Source organism: Hyaena hyaena, unplaced genomic scaffold (assembly GCF_003009895.1).
Source record: "Hyaena hyaena isolate Hyena2069 unplaced genomic scaffold, ASM300989v1 scaffold_830, whole genome shotgun sequence".
In the NCBI taxonomy this organism is placed as follows: Eukaryota; Metazoa; Chordata; class Mammalia; order Carnivora; family Hyaenidae; genus Hyaena; species Hyaena hyaena.
In genome coordinates, this window is record NW_024081455.1 from 130,957 (window position 1) to 147,059 (window position 16,103).

The 16,103-nt window shown below is 54.5% G+C and overlaps 4 protein-coding genes across 6 annotated transcripts; 3 read left to right on the forward strand and 1 right to left on the reverse strand.

Annotated features, from left to right (window-relative positions):
• The first annotated feature begins 1,183 nt into the window (after positions 1-1,183).
• Positions 1,184-3,296, forward strand: GPSM3 (G protein signaling modulator 3). Its single transcript, XM_039219498.1, has 4 exons — positions 1,184-1,588; positions 1,796-1,904; positions 2,107-2,306; positions 2,535-3,296. Exons 1-4 carry the CDS (start codon positions 1,247-1,249, stop codon positions 2,670-2,672), a joined length of 789 nt encoding a protein of 262 aa, XP_039075429.1. The 5' UTR covers positions 1,184-1,246; the 3' UTR covers positions 2,673-3,296.
• An 881-nt stretch (positions 3,297-4,177) lies between these two features.
• Positions 4,178-8,793, forward strand: PBX2 (PBX homeobox 2). Its single transcript, XM_039219609.1, has 9 exons — positions 4,178-4,398; positions 5,327-5,400; positions 5,639-5,886; positions 5,987-6,177; positions 6,360-6,495; positions 6,611-6,764; positions 7,156-7,244; positions 7,351-7,437; positions 7,564-8,793. Exons 1-9 carry the CDS (start codon positions 4,178-4,180, stop codon positions 7,654-7,656), a joined length of 1,293 nt encoding a protein of 430 aa, XP_039075540.1. The 3' UTR covers positions 7,657-8,793.
• Positions 8,794-9,352: 559 nt separating this feature from the next.
• AGER (advanced glycosylation end-product specific receptor) lies at positions 9,353-12,738 on the forward strand. 2 transcript variants are annotated; one of them, XM_039219487.1, is made up of 11 exons: positions 9,732-9,871; positions 10,047-10,153; positions 10,285-10,477; positions 10,650-10,714; positions 10,859-10,946; positions 11,048-11,230; positions 11,346-11,473; positions 11,665-11,806; positions 12,090-12,113; positions 12,220-12,346; positions 12,470-12,738. In XM_039219487.1, exons 1-11 carry the CDS (start codon positions 9,820-9,822, stop codon positions 12,567-12,569), a joined length of 1,209 nt encoding a protein of 402 aa, XP_039075418.1. In that variant the 5' UTR covers positions 9,732-9,819; the 3' UTR covers positions 12,570-12,738. The 2 variants fall into 2 exon arrangements, with proteins under 2 accessions (XP_039075417.1, XP_039075418.1); XM_039219486.1 differs by having other exon boundaries at positions 9,353-10,153.
• A 207-nt stretch (positions 12,739-12,945) lies between these two features.
• RNF5 (ring finger protein 5) lies at positions 12,946-15,360 on the reverse strand. 2 transcript variants are annotated; one of them, XM_039219495.1, is made up of 6 exons: positions 15,121-15,360; positions 14,184-14,202; positions 13,976-14,088; positions 13,811-13,865; positions 13,617-13,734; positions 12,946-13,514 (listed from the first exon to the last, which is right to left on the reverse strand). In XM_039219495.1, the coding sequence occupies exons 1-6, from the start codon at positions 15,258-15,260 to the stop codon at positions 13,417-13,419; spliced, it is 543 nt and encodes a 180-aa protein (XP_039075426.1). In that variant the 5' UTR covers positions 15,261-15,360; the 3' UTR covers positions 12,946-13,416. The 2 variants fall into 2 exon arrangements, with proteins under 2 accessions (XP_039075426.1, XP_039075427.1); XM_039219496.1 differs by lacking the exon at positions 14,184-14,202 and having other exon boundaries at positions 15,121-15,204.
• Between the last annotated feature and the right edge of the window lie 743 nt (positions 15,361-16,103).

The following is a 16,103-nucleotide window of genomic DNA, read 5'->3' on the forward strand; positions in this document are numbered from 1 at the left end:
TAGGAGCAGCTGGGTGGTTCAGTTGGTTAAGTATCTGACTCTTGATCTCAGGGTCATGGGTTCAAGCCCTGCACTGGGCGTGAAACCTATGTAAGAAAAAAAAAATCATCTCTTTGGATGGAGGCTTTGAGTACAGTTCAAGAGCGAGAATAAGTCGATTTGGGGGATACGGTGTTATTTTAGAGTATCTGAAAGCAAGAGTCTCTAGTAGCCCAGGGAGAAGCCACACATACATACAACTATGTATACACTTTATCCTCTTCAAAGGGCATTTAGTTATGAACACTTAGGACATTCCTAAGGCCTCAAGTTAAGGGAGACAGAGCATCTCAAACATTATACACCTTTCAGAAACGGTTACACCTCTTTAAGGGTGATGGGCCTGAGACATGGAGGCATAAGGCATTTTGAAAGCTAATAGTAACTACCATTTATTGAGCATTCACTATATACCAAAATATCACATTTAATCCTCACATCAAGTCTATAAGGTAGGTGCTACTAAAGCTCCGTTTTACTCTTTGAGAAACTGAGGCACAGAGATTTTATTTGCCCAAGATTGCAAGGCATTAAGTGGTAGAACTAGATCTCTCAATCACTAGACTGACTTCATGCTCCAAGTCACTTAGCTGTAAACTTCATAATGGCAGGGTGCCATTTAGAGGTCCCAAATATCTCTATCCTATTCCCACCCTGGTGCGAGCCAGACTGACCAGTATTGAGACCAAGCCAAGGAGGTGGTCATCTCCCTTTTCCATTTCTATACCCTTCATTCATGACTAGAGGAAAGTTTCTCCTGCCCCTTGTCTCACATTTGGTACATATCTTGTCCCCTGAGTAGACTGTAAGCACCTAGAGGGCAGGGATAACTATTCAACATATATTTATTGAATACTGACTGTGTGTTGGAGCCACTGCTAGAGGTATATGTTGCATGTTTGAGGGCCCAACATCCCTGGATCTGAGCACTCTGCTTCCCACTGGAACCATACCCCTTCCTGTCCCCATAAGTCTGTGGGAAGCTGGGACACAGAAGAGGGACAAAGCCTACATCGAAGTCCTCTTAGGAAGGGGACCTGTGGGAGTAAAGGGGGGGGTGGGTTCTGAGGAGCAAAACCACTTCCTCTGTAGCTAGTTCCTGTGTTGACTGAAAGAGCTGAAGGGGAGGAGGGGAGTGGAGAAAACAGAGCCTAAGGTTGGGGGACTATTTAAACTCTGGAGATGTGAAGGCCAAGAGTCATTCTCTATGATAAACCCCCTCCACTACTGCAGCTGGAGAAGCTTTTCCCAGTCTCTGTGCTCCCCTGGGGCAAGAGAGGTCGAGCAAGCAGTTTGGGTGGGAAAGGAGAACTGGAGGAAGTTGACAGGGATGGGCGGGGCCCTTGGGGGGGCTGACCAGGAACCCGGCTTCCTGCTCAGTACCCAGGCATCCAGCCCCTGGCTCACCCCCACCCCTTCCAGCCCCCACTCCCCTCAGGAACCTAGGGTTCCAGCCCTCCTCCCAAATCCCAGCTACCCTCCCCCATCAGTTTCTCCCCTCCAGGGGATGGAGGCCGAGAGACCCCAGGAAGAAGAAAATGGTGACCAGGTGAGCTGCTACTGGGTTGGGGAGGCTGACATGGGAGAGAGGGAGGTAAGAGGATGTGGGGCAGAGACACAGTGACAGGGGACTCTGGGGACTTGGAAGGGCTTGGGCAAACTGAGGCAGGAACAGAGACACAGAGAGAGGAAATGGGCCGTTGGCCTAGCCCCCTGCCCACCACACCCCCACTTGACTGGACCGGATGTCTCCCAGCATCAGGGCCCCCATCAGGATGAGCGTGGCTGGCCCCCTGTGAACACCACCACTCGGCCTTGGCGATCTGCTCCTCCGTCCCCTCCTCCTCCTGGGACCCGCCACTCAGGTACCCTCACTCACCCAGGGAGCTCCCTCACCTTGGTGCCCACATCCTTGTCCTTTCTGATCCCATTACCAAGGCCCTCTCCCCACCTCCTCCTGACTCCCCATTGCACCCCCTCAGCTCTCACTGCAAGTCATCTTGCACCACCACCCCTCCTGTCTGCCAACTTCTCTGGGTCTCTCAGCCCTACCCCTCCTCTCCCCAGCCCTGGGGCCCCGCTCGGGCTCCCTGCTCTCCCTGCAGACTGAGCTCCTTCTGGATTTGGTGGCTGAGGCCCAGTCCCGCCGCCTAGAGGAGCAAAGAGCCACCTTCCACATCCCCCAGAACGCCCCAAGCATAGCCCCAGCCCCACTCCGGCCTCTTGAGGACAGAGAACAGCTGTACAGCACTATCCTCAGTCACCAGGTGAGACACCTCCCCAGAAGGCAAGACCCAGGCTTTCTGGTCTCTTGGCCCTTGTTCTCTTTGGGGCCCTATCCCTCCTCCTCCCCACCATCTACCCCCTGGCCAGGCCCTGGTCCCCCCATCCCCATCACAGGTATCCTATATACCCCTCTCACCAGCCTTGGCTCGTTGCAAGGCCTGCTCCTCTTAAAACCTCACCAACACCCTCCCTTCCCTCCAATCCTCCAGTGCCAGCGGATGGAAGCCCAGCGGTCAGAGCCTCCGCTACCCCCAGGGGGACAGGAGCTCCTGGAGTTGCTGCTGAGAGTTCAGGGTGGAGGTCGAATGGAAGAGCAAAGGTCCCGCCCCCCCCCACATACCTGCTGAGACTTGAGCCCACCCCCCTACCAGCCCCTCTGCACTCCTGGGGCTCAAAGCTGGGTGGCATGCCCTCAAACCCTGCTTGGCAGGGGCACCAGAGACTGGAAGACCCAGGAGAAATCTCAATATTCATCACTCTCATCCACCTTCCCCAGGAACAGAAGAGGTGAAAGTCCTCAAACCCTGAGAATAATCAGGGTAGGGTGGTCTTTTAACTTCCTCCCCCAGGGGAGCTTGAAGCAGCCAGAAGATCCCAGCCAGAAGGACACCCCACCCCTCCTCTGATCCCAAGGAGTGGCTGGAAGTCTTGGTCCTGAGCTGTGGGGATGCCCCCAGTAGTCTAGCCACTACCCAGGATCTGAGGGGTCAGGCCTCCATCTCCCAAAAGGCAAATCTCCCAAGGTTAGGGCCTGAGAGACAGTTCCACCCTCCTTCCCAGTGAGAAGAAAGGGAGAGAGAGCATTACAAAGATATAGACCATTCTTCTACCCCACCACCAGCACTCTCAGCCCCAGGACTGAGGGGCCTACAGGCTGTGAATGGACACTGAGCATTGCCCACCCTCCCTCCCCGCTGCTGCTCCGAGTCCGATGTTTTGGTTGTATGAATAAATGTAGTATCTCCTCTGAACTGAAGAAGACTGGTGTTTGGGGCTGCGGGGTGGAGGTGGGATGTCGGGGGAGAGGGGGCAGGAAGGTGAGGGCAGAGGCCGTCTCTTTCCCTAGTCTGGCGGGAGGCCAGCTCCCCTCCCTGGCTGGTTAATTACTGGCTCATTAAGCAGCGGTTGGAGACCTCCCTAATTATAACCCCCCACCCCCACCCCAGCTCGCCTCTCCTGGTTTTAATTAAGTAGAACAGGGAGGGGAGTCATTAGGACAAGAAATATGAACTGAGCTGTCTGTGAACCCAGGGATTCTAGCGGCCGGAGTCCACAACACCTAGATTCCCTAATTCAGAACCAAGGAAGCGGCCCTCAAACCCCAAAACGCCTCCCTTCCCAGGCCACCGAAGTCCAGCCCTGGGGCCTACGCATATTTCTCCCGAAGGTCTAGTCTCCTCCCCTCGTCCCCTCTTCCCTCTCCCCTCCTCCACTCCGTCCCCGTTCCTCCGTTTCTATGTGTCTTTCTCCGCCCCCAGCTCCTCCCTGTTCCTCCTCTCTTCTCCCCTCCTCTTCCTCTCCGGCTCCCCTCCCCCCGCCTCCCTCCCTCGCTCCCCCCCTTCTCCCTCCTCCCTCCTCCCTCTCTCTCTCACACACACCCCCGCTTGGGCCTCCTCTCTCTCTCCGGCTCCATTTTCTCCGCCGCCGGGGGCCGGGGTCTCCTGTGGGGGGCCCAGCCGGTACCCCAGGTCTCCCTTCAGGGCCGGGGTGAACCTCCGGGAGAGCCCGGAGTGGGGAGACGGGCGGGGGTTGGGGCAGAGGGAGCAGCGGCCCCACCGAGTTTGGGGGGGGAAGTAACCAGGCGGGGGGGAGGGGCAGAGCAGGGAGGGGGCCTCAGGGCCCCCCCCCAACTATGGACGAGCGGCTGCTGGGGCCGCCCCCTCCAGGTGGGGGCCGGGGGGGCCTGGGATTGGTGGGTGGGGAGCCTGGGGGCCCTGGCGAGCCTCCCGGTGGCGGAGACCCCGGTGGGGGTAGCGGGGGGGTCCCGGGAGGCCGAGGGAAGCAAGACATCGGGGACATTCTGCAGCAGATAATGACCATCACCGACCAGAGCCTGGACGAGGCCCAGGCCAAGTGAGTGCCCCCACCCCGGGACCCCACACGGACCCAGCAGAAGCCCCATTCACAGGCTCTGAATCTTCTGGGAATCCTCCCCTCCCAGCCCCTACTCCAGGATCCTCTCCAGGAACCTACAGCTCTCTTCTCTCCTTACTCCTGGGAGCTCCAAAATAAGCCATCCCTCACAAACCTCCCTTCACCCCCAGGCCCTGAAACCTTCAAAGAGGGGGACCCAGGGTGGCCAAGCCCCACCCCCCAACTTCTCACTGACCCCCATACTCCCTTAAACATCCTTCCATCTTCAGAGCCCTGTTCTGGCTCTGAGCCTGAGAAACTGCTATGCTGTCTTAACTCTCCTCCCAGCCCACCCCCATACTCTCCAGGCCTGGGGACCTCCACAGTCCTTCCCAAATCTCTTACCACACCTCTCCACCATGGCCTAGTCTTCAAGGGCCCTCACCTGCCCTTGGCCCCAGTTCAGTGGGACACTAGGACTATCAGAGCCTCCTGCCTTGTTCAGTCCCAGGACCCTTCACACACATCTGTATTCAAGTCCTCCAACCCCTCTTTGGCACCTCAAACTCTGACTCTTCTTGCAGTCTCCATCTCTTTTCCTCTGAAATCTACCTAGTCACCCTCATGTCAGCAGTCACCCCCAAACTCTCCTTCACTACCCCTTTAGACCCATTTCCCACAGCCCTGTGCATGCCCAGGCGCTGCCTGCACCTTCCCTCCATCTTCCTAAACCCAAGCAGCTTCCCCACATCTCTGCTCTCTGGGAGCTGATCTCTTCCCAAGAACCCCCCAACTCCATTCTTCCCCCACCCCCACTTTGTGCCTCCCTTCTGGTTTGGAGGCTCCCGTCTCACCCTCTTGGTCTCCCTCACTCCGCCCCTCCTCTGTTTCTATAGCTCCTCAACTGTTCTCTTCCCTTCCTCTCAAGGAAACACGCCCTCAACTGCCACCGCATGAAGCCTGCTCTCTTTAGCGTCCTGTGTGAAATCAAGGAGAAAACCGGTATGTGGGACCCTCTCTGACTTCTCCCTTTTGGGGACAGAATCCTGTTCTTTATAGGACTCAAGCTCAGAGTCTGATAGCCTGGGGCCCTGAGAACAGTAGGGGTTAGGGAAGTTGCTAAAGGGGAACTGGGGAGGGAACCAAAACCTGGAAACTTGGGTCTCCAGGAAGACACCAGGAGGGCTGAGAGCTGGCTGTGGGTTCCCTGGGTCCCTAAGTTCACTGGTCTGCATGCTAGGCCTCAGCATTCGAAGCTCCCAAGAGGAGGAGCCGGTGGACCCACAGCTGATGCGCCTGGACAACATGCTTCTGGCAGAGGGTGTGGCTGGGCCTGAGAAAGGAGGGGGCTCAGCGGCAGCAGCTGCAGCCGCAGCAGCCTCCGGGGGCGGCGTGTCCCCTGACAACTCCATCGAACACTCGGACTATCGCAGCAAACTTGCTCAGATCCGCCACATCTACCACTCGGAGCTGGAGAAATATGAGCAGGTGAGGAGACGAGGCTGGAGTGGGTGAAAGGAGAGGCTCTTGGGGGTGGAATCTGAAGGCCAAAGGGCCCCTCCTCACAGTCCACTGGCTCCCACTACAGGCTTGTAACGAGTTCACAACCCACGTCATGAATCTTCTGAGGGAACAGAGCCGCACACGGCCTGTGGCACCCAAGGAGATGGAGCGCATGGTGAGCATCATCCATCGGAAGTTCAGCGCCATCCAGATGCAACTCAAGCAGAGCACCTGTGAGGCTGTCATGATCCTGCGTTCCCGCTTCTTGGATGCCAGGTGGGGCTTGGGGGCCCAGGCCAGCCCCCAACCCTGGGCTCCTTCCTATTCTTCTCCAAGCCCCTGAGCCACTGCATTACACAACATGGTACTCTGTGGCAGTGGCATTCTCTAGAGTTAGGCAAGATGGAGGCCCAGCCAGTACAGCGGGCCTCCTCACCACCTTTCTCTCTCTTCTGTAGACGAAAACGCCGCAACTTCAGCAAACAGGCGACTGAGGTCCTCAATGAGTATTTCTACTCGCATCTGAGTAACCCATATCCTAGTGAGGAGGCTAAGGAGGAGCTTGCCAAGAAGTGCGGAATCACTGTCTCTCAGGTATTGGGGAGACTTGGGGAGGAATTTTCAGGTCAGAAGCTCTCTGATTTTCCCGACTGAGGGGCTTAATAGAAAGTTCTCTACCTGACCCTGCTTTCTGCTCAACACCCCATAGGTCTCCAACTGGTTTGGCAACAAGCGGATTCGGTATAAGAAAAATATTGGAAAGTTCCAAGAGGAGGCAAACATCTATGCTGTCAAGACCGCCGTGTCAGTCACCCAGGGGGGCCACAGCCGCACCAGCTCCCCGACACCCCCTTCCTCTGCAGGTGGACCCCAATGCCATCCTGGCTGGCTGTTTTGCACACTTCCTGCTTTTGTTCCCACTTCCTGTCTAGGCAGGATCACAGCTGAGAGGGGGCCTTTTGGGGTGAGAAGGACCTAGCTAAGATGGGATGGAGATGTCAAGGGACAGAGGCCACTCCAGCAAAGTTACTTCTGCCTATCTTCCAACAGGTGGTCAGAGAGGGAGGGGGGAGCTCAGAAACTGCCCACCCCTTCTGAGTGTTGCAGTATTGTTGTTCGGATAATTTGTGTATAGTGTCACACCCCCAGAACTAGTTCATAGGGCTTTTTGGAAACCAGAGCTGTAGTGAGAATCTTGTCTGCTGTCAAGGCCTCTGTTTTACTCTTCCCTAATCCTTTCTCTACTCCCCCAAGGCTCTGGCGGCTCTTTCAATCTCTCAGGATCCGGAGACATGTTTCTGGGGATGCCCGGCCTCAACGGAGATTCCTACTCTGCTTCCCAGGTCAGGTGGCCCATCTCCTATCGAGTAGGGCTTTCCCAAACTTGGTTTCCCTCTCTTCAAGGTATGAGACTTGTCACTGTGTCATACCCATCTTTGCTGCCTGCAGGTGGAATCACTCCGACACTCAATGGGGCCAGGGGGCTACGGGGATAACCTTGGGGGAGGCCAGATGTACAGCCCTCGGGAAATGAGGGTGAGTGGATACCTGAAGCTCTCTTTGTCCAACTCTCACCAGGACAAGAGGGCCTTTTCGCTGGCAGTGTTGTCCCCATACTGGACTTCCCAGAGCCCTGCCCCAACCGTGTCTCTCTTTTTCCAGGCAAACGGTGGCTGGCAGGAGGCTGTAACCCCATCCTCAGTGACGTCCCCGACAGAGGGACCAGGGAGCGTTCACTCTGACACTTCCAACTGATCTTGCCCCTCAGGGCCACAGGGGTGGGGGCTCACAAGGCGACTCTTGAAGAGGACACGGGCATCCAGAGGACAAACCCCAGACACAGGAGAAGCACAAGACAGAGAAGGGCAAATGGGGTTATCCCTTCCCCAACCAGACTCTCTCAGTGCTGGGGGTGCTGACTTCGTGGCAGGGAGAATGGGCTCCCCTAAGGGGAGAGTGGGGTCTGTCTCCGTTTTTCCTTTTTTTCAGTCTTTCTTTTCCTTTCTCTCACAAAACCCAGAATCCTATTGGTCAGATCCCTTTCCCTTTACACACACACACACACACACACACACATGACCCCTTACTATATTCCATTTCTCTCTTTCTCTGAGCTCCCCCACTCTCTGTCCCCCACCCCACTTATCTGCTCTGGGATCTGTGGAGAAGCCAGCCCTGCCTGACCAGAGATGCCAAAACTGGGGACACACCTTCTGGACAGAGGACATGGGCCATGAACCCTGTGCCTCCCCACCCCCTGCCCCTCCAGATGGCTTTATTACCTCATACGCAGCTCATCTTAAACCAATAGAATTGCTCGGTGGACTAGAGTGTCTGACTCAGATATCTACCTCGGAGGGAGTTTCTGCTACTTTAGGAAATTGTTGACTGGGCTTTGGGGTTGAACTTTTTTTTTTTTTTTTTTTTAAAGGAAAGAAAAAAAAACCCTGGGATCCATCTGTATTTTTAAAAATTTTTGTTGTTATTGGTTCTTAATTCTTAGTTTGGGGAAGTAGATGTTTTTATAAATATATTGATTTCTTTTTTTTTTTTTTTAATTTCTTGCTTTCCCATGTTAGAGGTGATAGCCAAAGGGGTCATAAGAGAAAGGGAACAAATAGAACTTGTAAAGAGGCCCACCTGGCTCCAGTCCTGTCCATCAGAAAGTACATTTAGCAGGACACCAAGCCTGCACCCCTAAAATCACTTAGATGTTCTTTGCTTATGCAGGCAGCTCTTTGCTGTATTTGCTGTGGAGATAGGGGTTTGATCTGCTGACCTATCCCCACCCCCCACTTCTCACAACCCTTGGGCAGGGCTGGACTCAGTAACTCTGAGGAAATGCCACCTTTCCCTGTGAGTGACACGTCTTTAAATCTTTTTTTTTTTTTTAACTACTATTTGCAGATTGGAGGGGAAAGAATGGGGAGGGGCTTATTGCCAAATATGTTAAATGTGGGTTGGGGTGCTTGTGTTATGTTCTCTCTCTCCATTTCCCCAGAAATGAGGCATCTTTTATTCTCAGTCCAAAGTCAAGAGGGTGGGGAGAGAGAGGAGGGAGGCTGCAAAAAGCCAGGTATGGGGGAAAGTAAAATCACCAGTGTCCCATCCTTGGCCAGAACCCTTGCCATCTGAACCCCTCAAACATCCTCAGGATTTTACAAGACTGTCCTAGTGGGGAACCTCTCCTGTCAAGGATCCAGGCAGGACTGAAGGGGAGCAGGTTAGGTGTGTGATGGGTGGTGGGTGGGAGGCATGGGCTGGGGGCAGTTCTCTCCTCACTTGTAAACTTGTAGTTTTCACAGGAAAAAAATAAAAACTACTAAAAAAAAAAAAAAAAAAAAAAAACCACATATACACACACATACACAGTTTTAAATAAAGAAATTTCTTTTTTCCCTGGGTTTAGTTGAGAATTATTTTCAAAAACATGAGAACCCCCTCCCAAAATCTCTCTTTCTCATAAAACCCCAAACAGGTCTTTTTCCCAAGTCCTTCCAGCCTTGGCCTCACCACCGAGGCTCTGTGGTTCACCCTCACCCCCTCCCTGAGGGAAAAAGCCGGGCTTGAACCCTGTTGCCCAGCAACCTTGCCTAAGCAATACAAGTGTCTACCAGGCAAGCCCTGGTGGACTGAGAGGATGGGTTGGGGGTCCTGAGTGATAAGAGACCCTAGGAGGTACACTCCCCACCCCCATGGATGTGGCCGGGCCCAGAGACTAGCAGTGCCTAAAGGGTGGGGTGATAACCTTCTCCTAGCATCTGAAGGACTCTTGTCCAAGAAGCATGAATTCCTAGCATTCCCTGTGACGGGACAGGACGGGAAGATGGGGGTAGGGGAGAGGGTGCAAGCCCCACCTAGGGCGGTGGCCACAGTAGTGAGGGGCAGACAGAACAAGGAGCCTGGGAAGGAAGCAGGATGGCAGCAGGGGCAGCGGCTGGAGCCTGGGTGCTGGTCTTCAGTCTGTGGGGTGAGCTACTCCCCTCACACCAATCCTCCCTGCAGAAAGCACTCCATCCTCCCCACATCTGCCCAGGACTTTCCTAGAACCTGGGCACTGCTTTTCAAGCTTCCTCACCCACCTTGTCCCAGTTTTATTAGCCCCCATTTTCCTCCTACCCTTCCACCATCATACTGTCTCCCAGGGGCAGTAGTGGGAGACCAAAACATCACAGCCCGGATTGGGAAGCCACTGGTGCTGAACTGTAGGGGTGCCCCCAAGAAACCACCCCAGCAGCTGGAATGGAAACTGGTAAGCCGGGCTCCTGTTGCAGCTCCCCCACTTCCAGAGAGATCAGTGATGATTTGTATCCCCACCTCCCTGCCTCAGGAGTCCTTTCCCAAAGGACTTGCACTGCTCAGGCCCCTTTCCTCCGTCCGCAGAACACAGGCCGAACAGAAGCTTGGAAGGTCCTATCTCCCCAAGGAGGCCCCTGGGATAGCGTAGCTCGAGTGCTCCCCAATGGCTCCCTCCTCCTGCCGGCAATAGGGATCCAGGATGAGGGGACTTTCCGGTGCCGGGCAACAAGCAGGAATGGAAAGGAGACGAAGTCAACCTACCAAGTCCGAGTCTACCGTAAGAGTTCAGGGCCTTCCGTGGCCCACCTTTGATCTAAGGAAAAGTTTTGACCCCAGCCCTTTACTCCTTGGCCCTGGTGTGTGAGAACCTGTGACTTCAGATGCCCTAGTTCCCACACCTGGGGTGAGTCTTCAGCACTGCAGCCTGATTGAAATTTTCCCTCCTTCAGAGATTCCTGGGAAGCCAGAAATTGTCGATCCTGCCTCTGAACTCATGGCTGGTGTCCCCAATAAGGTAGTGGAAGAAAACGGGAGAAGTAGAAAGCAGCCCTGAGAAGAGGAAGGGGGTGTAAGCCGTGTGCGTGCATGTGTGTGCATTTTGTGTGTGCATGTGTGTGTAGTCTCTTATTTTCAAAGATGATGGTTACTCTTTCCTCAGGTGGGGACATGTTTGTCTGAGGGGGGCTACCCTGAAGGGACTCTTAACTGGCACTTGGATGGGAAACCCCTCATACCTGATGGCAAAGGTAAGCCCCAAAGTCCCCCCTCTTTGCTGCCTTCTTTCTGACCCCTCCCACATCCACCCTGGGATTTCTTGCCTTGTCCTCCCCTCTCCTCCCTGCCATAGGAGTGTCTGTGCAGGAAGAGACCAGGAGACAGCCTGAGACAGGGCTTTTCACACTCCAGTCAGAACTGACTGTGACCCCAGCCCTGGGAGGAGCTCCCCATCCCACTTTCTCCTGTAGCTTCAGCCCTGGCCTTCCCCGGCGCCGAGCCCTATACACGGCCCCCATCCAACTCACTGTCTGGGGTGAGTGGAGGTGGGGAGGGCCTGAATGTCTGGCCCTCAAGGAGGGAAGAGTTAAGCCCACGGCCACAGGGACCACACAGAGGTATAACTCTCAACCTCATGCCCCCACCCCCAGAGCCTGTGCCTCTGGAGGTCCAATTGGTGGTAGAGCCAGAAGGTGGAACAGTAGCTCCTGGTGGTACCGTGACCATGACCTGTGAAACCCCTGCCCAGTCCTCCCTTCAAATCCACTGGATCAAGGACGTGAGTAACTTGGAAAGGGGGCTGGGAAGTCGACAGACACATCACTGGCAACTAGGAGGACAGGAGGCTCATAGAGAGGCAGGCAAAGAGCTGGGGAAGACAACAGAGTATCTGAAGATACGGAGACAAAGACAGGAGTATGGGATGTGTGGAGATGTTGTAACAGTCTCCTGTCCCCCTTCTCCCCGCAGGGCATGCCCTTACCCCTTCCCCCCAACCCCGTGCTGCTCCTCTCTGAGGTAAGGCCTCAGGACCAGGGAACTTACAGCTGTGTGGCCACCCATCCTAGCCATGGGACCCAGGAAAGCCGTGCTGTCAGTGTCCACATCATCGGTGAGGAGACCTCTCCACAAATCCCAGGGACGCTGGGGCTGGGCTAAGGGATCGTGCAGACTCGAATTCCCTACTCCATCCTGGCACTGTCTCCTCCATGCACCCACACCCAGGCCTCCCCTGCCCCACCCAAGCCCTACCAAGAGAGCAGCCCAGCCTGTCCCCTCCCCTCTCTTCTCTGAACTGAAGAAAGGGGAAGACTCCACTAGGACTCCCACAAAATAACCTACTTTCTTTCAAATTAAGACCTTCCCTCCTAACTTGCTCTGACTTTGTCTTTCAGAAACAGAAGAGGGGCCAACTGCAGGTGAGGGGTTGGAAGCAGATGGCCCCAACGTGACTGGGTGATGGTCAACAAGAAAGGAATGGGAGTGCGAGGGGCCGGGCCCGCTCTTCTCCCCATCTCTCTACAGGTTCTGTGGAAGGGCAGGGGCTGGGAACTGTAGCCCTAGGCCTGGGGGTCCTGGGAGGCCTGGGGATAGCTGCCCTGCTCATTGGGGCCATCATATGGCAAAGACAGCGACGCCGAGGAGAGGAGAGGTGAGTGGAGAAAGCCAGACACCTCAGACTTTGGACTTCCAGGCAGCAAGGAGGGGAGTAAGGGGAAGGAATGATGGAGTGCTAGGAACCATGTGCAACATTCTTCCCCATCTTCGTCCCCAGGAAGGCCCCAGAAAACCAGGAGGAGGAGGAGGAGGAGCACGAAGAGCTGAATCAGTCAGAGGAGCCTGAGGCAGCTGAGGGCAGTGCAGCAGGACCTTGAGGGATGCACAGCCAGACTCCATCCATCAGCTCTGTTTTCTTCCCCCGCCCCTGCCCGCTTTGTTCTGGCCCCACACTAGTTCCGTCCTGTGTAACTGTACCCCAACTCACCAAATCTGCTTCCATAACCAGAGCCTCCCACAGTAAGAAGTAAATACCTTGCCCCATTTGCTCGTGTATGTGTATGTGTGTGTGAGTGTGTGTGTGTGTGTATGTGTGCGTGTGTGTGTGTGTAAGACACTCTTACCCCCTGAACCCTTAAAAGCCTTGAAGGAGAGGCTCACCGTCATGCCTCCCCACACCACACAGATATTTACTTAAGTTAGGGAGAAGCTGCTCCTGTTCTGGAAGGAAGGAAGGACAAAGGTAGGCAGAGCTTCCATCAATACATCTCACCTTGTTTATTGAATTTATAATAAAGGAGGTAGTGAGGGGAAGGAAGCACTTAACTCAGAACCCATAATAGACATTGGGGAGAGAAAAATTAAGTTAAATCAACAAGGGGAAAGTAGGGGACAGGGAAAGAGGGAGCTTTGCCCATCTTTCAACACCAAATCAAGAAATGTGGGGGGAAGCAAAGGATCAGGAGGGAGAAGAAACAGACATTCTCTTCTGTCTGTCCTTCTATCCCAGAGCTGGGGGTTATGATGCTACTCAGTGAGTTCAGAGCAGAAGGTTCTTCCATAGTCTGCAAAGACGTCACTCCTCCCCACACCCTCCTAAAAAGTTGGCCTCAGCTAATATAAATGGAGTAGTTGGGGAGGAGGGGCCTGAAGTCAGGAAGGGTCAGCAAGGACCCCCAATACTGATTCTCCTCTGGCCAGAGGTGGGCAGAAAGGAGACAAAGCTCAAATACTGAGCAGCCAGAAAAAGAAGAAGATGGCGAGAAACAGGAACAGGGAGTCCTGCCAGCTGGAGGCCGAGTGACCCTGTCCCAGATCCACACCTGCAGGAGAGAGGAAAGCTGTGGAAGAAACATCCACTCCTAGGTTGGGAAGGGGACTGGGGACAGAGGGCTCCTTGCTAGGAGCTGAGGGAAGGCTCTTACCTGTTCCCCGATGCAATGACTCATGGGTGTTGAAGACGGTGGTGAAAAAGCCAAAGGGAAAAGCACCAACACCAAATGAGAAGTGAAAGCCCCCGGTATCGCCAAATGACTGGAATCCCTAGGAAGGTGGAGAAAGTCAGAGGGGAACAGGGCAGGTCTTTGGCAAGGAAGGAACACAATCAGACAAGACTCACCCCTCTGCTCTCTGGAGCTGGTCGCTGGCCCTGGGGCCGGGGTGGAGTTTTCAATCTGAGGAATAGGAGAGGGACTAGCAAGGAGAAGGGTTCTCTCCCCTTCCACACCCCGCTCCCAGGGCAGAAGCCTTCCATCTTCCCTCAGCACCACCCCCTCTCTCTCACCTGGGGTCCTGGGGCTTCTGGCTCCCTCGACCATAAAGAGGGACAACCTTTTCTCTGCTGATCCCAGCTTTACACACTGGGCATTCTTGTCGCTCTGGCCGTGTCTCCAGCCACTGGGGGAGAAAATGAAGTGGTTTCCAGTACACAGCAGGGTCTCTGAACTCCTCAGACCTCCCCAATTCCCTCTTCATCTCCTCTGAGTACGCACCTGATGAAGACAGGGCCAACTGGATGGGAGGGAAAAAAAGGAAGTCAAACTAGCTACAGAAAAGAGACACGGACCTGACCTCACAGAGTCCCATCTCACCCCCTCTTCCCAGGTTTCTTTTCATATTTTCCGCAACCTCTACCATGCCCACCAATCTGGCCTTCCTTCTCTGATCTTACAACATCTAAAGCTATATCCATCCTCAACATGCTCAACCTTCTCCTCTCCCCCAACACACCAACACACACACACATCCATCCCCTCCCTTCTCTGCCTTTTGACTCGGTTTCCAGTTCTCTTCAACCAGTTTTCCAGATCTCCTCTTTCAATCCCAGCCCCTCCTTGCCCCCATCAATCCCAAACCAGACTCCCCCTTTACTAGCACCTTCCCCCACTACTCCTTTTCCTCCCTTCTAGGTTCAGCAAAGTCCCTATTTCCACAATCCTTTAAATTCTCAAAGTTGCCCCCTGTCCTCAGGTTTGTCATACCACTCACTGCCTACCAGTATCTCATCGGACTGTGATTCCATATTCCCTAGGTCTCAGCCTACTGAAGTAATGTGTGTCTCCCCTAATCTTTGAATCTAATCCGTTTCCACCTGTACAGCTAAGACCCCTCACTTTCTGGGGTAAGGTGGGTCGGGTCTCGCCTGTACAGATGTGCTGTGCCTGCCCTACCCCCGGTCCGGCCCCACTTCCCCCTAACACACCCATACCCCTCAACTCCTAGTTCCACGGACTTTCTGTTCCATGGGTGTCTTCTGTACAGACGTGACCCTCTCACCGACACATACTAAAAAAGAAATATTAAGTCCCACACTCGGGCCTCACCTACGGGGATGTGCCCTCTAATTATCTGTATGATTGTATGCCATCCCGCCCCCAGCCTCCTTATATGGAGGTGAGACCCACTTTTCTCCCACTCCCAAATTCTCACCAGTACAGGTGGCCACACACACTGACCACAGCTTCGCGAGCAGTCTCCAGACATATATTACATTCGAAGGTCGCGCCCGCCCCGCCCCGCTCGCGGTTTGGCCCTTCGGGGCCCCCGTCCTCCTCCTCCGCTGCCGCCATGGACGGGTTCTGTTTCGCCTTCAAGAACCCCTTAATCCCCTCAAAAACACAGATACACACGCCCCAACAACAAGAAACCGCCTCCGGCCCACGATCTTTGGGCGGGCTTGAAAGTTTTCTAGCCACTATTGGCCTGAGTGCCTGCCAATCACACAGGTCGAAAGAAAGGATTGGTCCAAAGGGTAGGGGTGAGGGTTGAGCAGTCCTGCCCTTGCACCAATGATTATTGGCTGATACAGTTTCAGTCAGTATGCAATGCGACGGGATTGGTAACAACTCGATACGTCCGGTCGCCCGACCCGGGGGAGCTTTACTCGTCTGAGTAGCTGCCAGTCATAATCAAAGGCCAGAAGCAATTGGTTCGGGACTACACAGGCCTCGCCTACTACAAGCCCTCTTTCTTTCTTTCACTTCCCCTTTCAGAGAATGTCCGGATTCCTATTGGACTTTGGAGCTTAGGATTCCAAAGCACTTCATTGGCTGGAACTCGATGGAAAATGGTGGTTAAGGAAAATGCGCATGCGTTTCAGGCGGCGGGAAGGGATGGGCCAATCCTGTGAAGGTTAAGCCTTCTCTGGTCCCTCCCCTTCACCTCTATCTTGTCGCCATGGTGACTGCTCTACGATTGGCGAGGTTTGAGGTTCAAAGGCCTTGGCTCGGCCTCATCCGGGGCCTTCGGCTGTACCCAGGCTGATTGGGCCGTTTCTTTCACCTCTGATTGGCCGAGATCGGAAAAGACGGCGAAGAGCTTGGCAAGAGAGCAAATACTAGGGTCTCAAGGTTCAAAATGGCTCCGGCCTCCTTCGGTGACGTAGAGGGCAGAACTTGGCTTTGCCCCTCCCT